Source organism: Perognathus longimembris, chromosome 25 (genome assembly GCF_023159225.1).
Source record: "Perognathus longimembris pacificus isolate PPM17 chromosome 25, ASM2315922v1, whole genome shotgun sequence".
Lineage (NCBI taxonomy): Eukaryota > Metazoa > Chordata > Mammalia > Rodentia > Heteromyidae > Perognathus > Perognathus longimembris.
The window spans coordinates 25,045,611-25,049,334 of record NC_063185.1 but is presented as its reverse complement, the minus strand read 5'-3'; the positions used below and the strand labels follow the sequence as shown (position 1 = coordinate 25,049,334).

The 3,724-nt window shown below is 53.5% G+C and overlaps 1 protein-coding gene across 1 annotated transcript; it reads right to left on the bottom strand.

The window, feature by feature from the left end:
* Positions 1–396: 396 nt before the first annotated feature.
* On the bottom strand, positions 397–2,075 carry Smim23 (small integral membrane protein 23). The gene is made up of 4 exons (XM_048334162.1): positions 1,986–2,075; positions 1,333–1,384; positions 1,090–1,157; positions 397–606 (listed from the first exon to the last, which is right to left on the bottom strand). The coding sequence occupies exons 1-4, from the start codon at positions 2,073–2,075 to the stop codon at positions 397–399; spliced, it is 420 nt and encodes a 139-aa protein (XP_048190119.1).
* Positions 2,076–3,724: the final 1,649 nt, after the last annotated feature.

Sequence of the window (3,724 nt, the reverse complement as noted above, 5' to 3'; positions counted from 1 at the left end):
TCCCAGCCACTAACTGTGACAGGGCTGCATCCCACAGACCAAGCCCCCAGGTCTCAAGAGAGGAAAAGCAACACTGCTGTGCCAGGCCCTGTCACCAGCCAGACCTGCACTTCCTTCATGCAACTGAGTGACGCTGGAGACCCATGGGGTCTCAGAGAGGTAGGAAGAATTTGCACAGCCCATGGCTGTGTGTTGGTTCCGCTGGGCCGCTGGCATGTTGCCAGCATGCCGTTTCCCTGGGGCTCTGGTGTCCTGATCGATCGGCGTTCATGATCGGCATTCATGAATATGAATTGTGGACCCCATTTCCCAGGCGTTTTATTTTCTTGCTTGCCTTGGACTTCGAGTATCCAACCTCAGCCTTGTTATCCCTCCCTCCCTCCCCTGGGCCTGGCCTCAGGCTTGGCTCTTGTGGGGGGTGCAGGGGTGGTCGTGTGGCTCTCCCAGAAGTGTGTCCAACCAGAACTCCAGCTCCCGCACCAGGTGTTCCAGCTCCCGCACCTCTCCCTCTAACTTCTCCAAGAACACATGCAAGCTGTTCTTCATCCAGTTCCGGAGGGCCTTGACTGGGGCGTCCGAGGGCTCCCGGCTCTGATACTCCATCCCCTGAAGGGCACACACCACAGCTGTGTCTAGAACTTTGTCCCATGGTTTTATCTTTTCAGAAAGTTCCCTGGGCCATTGCACATGGCATTGATCAACACCCCAGTCTGGCCCAACGGCCAGTGCCTGTTCATCCTCCCTGGCCCGGCCAGCACTGGCAGGGATTCCCTACTCCAGAACACCACACTGCCATCCAAGACCCCAGATCCCCTCACTGCCACCTAAGTGACCCCAGAACCCCTTCACTGTGACCCCAGAACCACACACTGCCGTCTAAGTGATCCCAGAACCTCTCGCTGCTGTCTAAGTGGCCCAGGAACCCCTCGCTGCCATCTAAGTGACCCCAGAACCCCTTGCTGCTAAGTGACCCCAGAACCACATACTGCCATCTAAGTGAACCCGGAACCCCTCGCTGCCATCTGAGTGACCCTGGATCCCCTCACTGCTGTCTAAGTGACCCTGAACCCCTTGTTCCCATCCAGTGACCTGGGGAACCACTGCACTCTGGGGGTAGCCGCATTCCTGGATCCCTTCCGACATCTCCCAACTTCTTCCTGAAACAGACACAAACACTGGCCTTGAGAAGTCGGGAGACACAATTGCCACCCCTGGTGGGACTGGGGAGGAAGGGACGGGACACCTGGGGGCCCCAAGCAGCCATCCAACTCCAGAACCCCCACCTGACTGCCTGGGTTCAGTGCTTCCTTCCTTGGACTCCAGAATGCTCACCTGAAATCCCTGAGCCCAGGTATAGGAGCAGGACCAACAGCGCCAGCAGCGTCTGGACAGGAGGATGAGGAGGAAGGTAGTCCTCCAGAGGATGGGGAGGTGGGGGAGTCCTCCAGAGGATGGGGCATATATAGCAACTATATAAACTTAAATGAATTATGTAGTAACAAGCTGTTGAGTTTCAAACACATAATGAATAAAAAACAAAACAAAACAAAAAACAAGCCAGACATATAGTTAAACAAGGTATGACTCAATTGAAATTTTGGAACACACCCAGTGTCCATGGCTCACACCTATGATCCTAATTATTCAAGGGGCTGAGATCTGAGAATCTTGGTTCAAAACCAACCTGGGAAGACAAGTGCTGTCACTCATGCATTACTAGCTGTTTCATCCTCTCGGTGCATCTTTCAGCTGTGTTGTCCTGTCAGATGTGCCCAGTAATGTTCCTGCACTAGTCTAGGCACCAGGGACATAGCCACAACCAGGGCAGCGCTCTGGCCCTCCAGCCAGTGGCACATAATGCTGAACGGAGTGTGGGGTGGCATGGGTATGAAGCACCCAGGCAGTCCACCCAGATCCCAGGGAGAGCGGGGTGCAGAGGGCATCCCTCACTTGGAGGGTCTACCCTATGCCTTGCATGGCCTTACCTGCTTCCTGTCCTCACAGTGGCCACTCCGTCTCTGTTCAAGCAGCTGGGCTGCCTCCTGTCCCTGGCCACTCATCTGTTGGATTGCCATGTTCCCAGGCCTGGCTGCCCGGCAGGACTGAGGTGCCCCAGTGGGCAAGCAGAGGGATGTACCCCCACCCCTGTCACCAGGCATCCCTGGGGCTTGGCTTCTGATGTCACAGAAGAGAGGGGACAGCCAGACTCACCTCTCTCACAAGGCCTCCCCTGTGAATCCCACCTCCCACCTTGGGCCTCCCTGAGCTCAGCCTCCCCTGGAACCCCATCTCCCACCCCCAGCTGCCCTCACAAGGCCTCTCGTACCACTGTGAGCAGTGATGGTCTTTTGGAAAGCTTTGTCTTATTCCTGTCTTTACTGTGGGAGAGCTGGAGACTGAATGCAGGGCCTGCACCCACCACTTGGCTACATCCCTTTCCTTTGAGATAGGTCTCACTAAGTAGCCCAGGCTAGTCTTGAACTCATGATGATCCTGACCTTCATCTCATGGGTGCTGGAATTGCAGGTGTGAACTTCCATGTCTGCCTGCAAGTTTGTTCGTTTTTATGAAGATGTGAAAAGACAAAAACAACAAGACACTAAAAATTGAAAAGCTTAAGAATACCACTGTAGATTCCCATGCAGATGTGGGGAAACAATGCAGAGGGATCCGCAAGCCCCTTGCCCGCTCTCCCCAGGGTTACGTCTTGGGTTATGTTCCCCCAGGACACTGGCATTGTCTCCCAGTCTTCTCCAACTGCCCCAGTGTTACTGCACCTGATCCTGTGTGTGGTGTTGTAAAGTTACGTCACACTGCAGGTCTAGGCACTGGTCACCACAGCTGATACAGAACCAGAACACAGGGAGCCCTTGGACTCCACTGTTGCCTCCCAACCCAGCCCATCACCCTACTCCTGAAAATCACAAACCTAGTTTGTCACCTTAACACATCACACAAATAGAGCCAGACAGTATGTAACTTTCGGGGACTGAATTTTTGCTAACAGGATTGTGTCTTGGTATTCGCAAGAGACTTGATCCCAGGACCTTTGAGTGCATGGGTCCCGGGAATCTTGAGCCTTTCATCATAACATGGCAAGTGCCTGAATCCTTTTGATGCTGAGTGACTTACGATGCTTACTACAACGTAAATGCTCAGTAGGTAGCTTTTACTGTGTCATTGAGGGACTGATGACAAGGAGAGAAGTTCTCCTATGTTCTATCTGGAGGCAACTTCATCAAATATTTTTGATCTGTGGTTGGTTTTGATTGATAGAACCAAAGGGTCAGGGTGAGAATTGGCCCAGAATCCCTCCCCTTCTGCTGCCTTTCCTTGGCTTCCAGCCGCATCCCTGCACCCTCCGTGGTCACACTGCTTTGTCTCTGTGTGGAGCCATGCTGTCACCTCCTGTGGTCATGCTGCCTTCTCTGTGTGTGGAGCCACACTAGCACCTCCAGTCACACTGTCACCTCCTGTCATGCTGTCACCTCCTTCACTCTCTCTGCCATCTCCTGTGGTCATGCTGCCTTCTCTGTGTGTGGAGCCACGCTCTCACCTCCTCTCACACTGTCACCTCCTGTCATGCTGTCACCTCCTGGGGTCACACTGCCTTGTCTGTGTGTAGAACCATGCTGTCACACTGTTACCTCCTATAAGGGAGCATAGGATCTTTCTGGAGCCACCACACAAGCCTCTCATCCCCAAATTCTTAATTTAATGACAT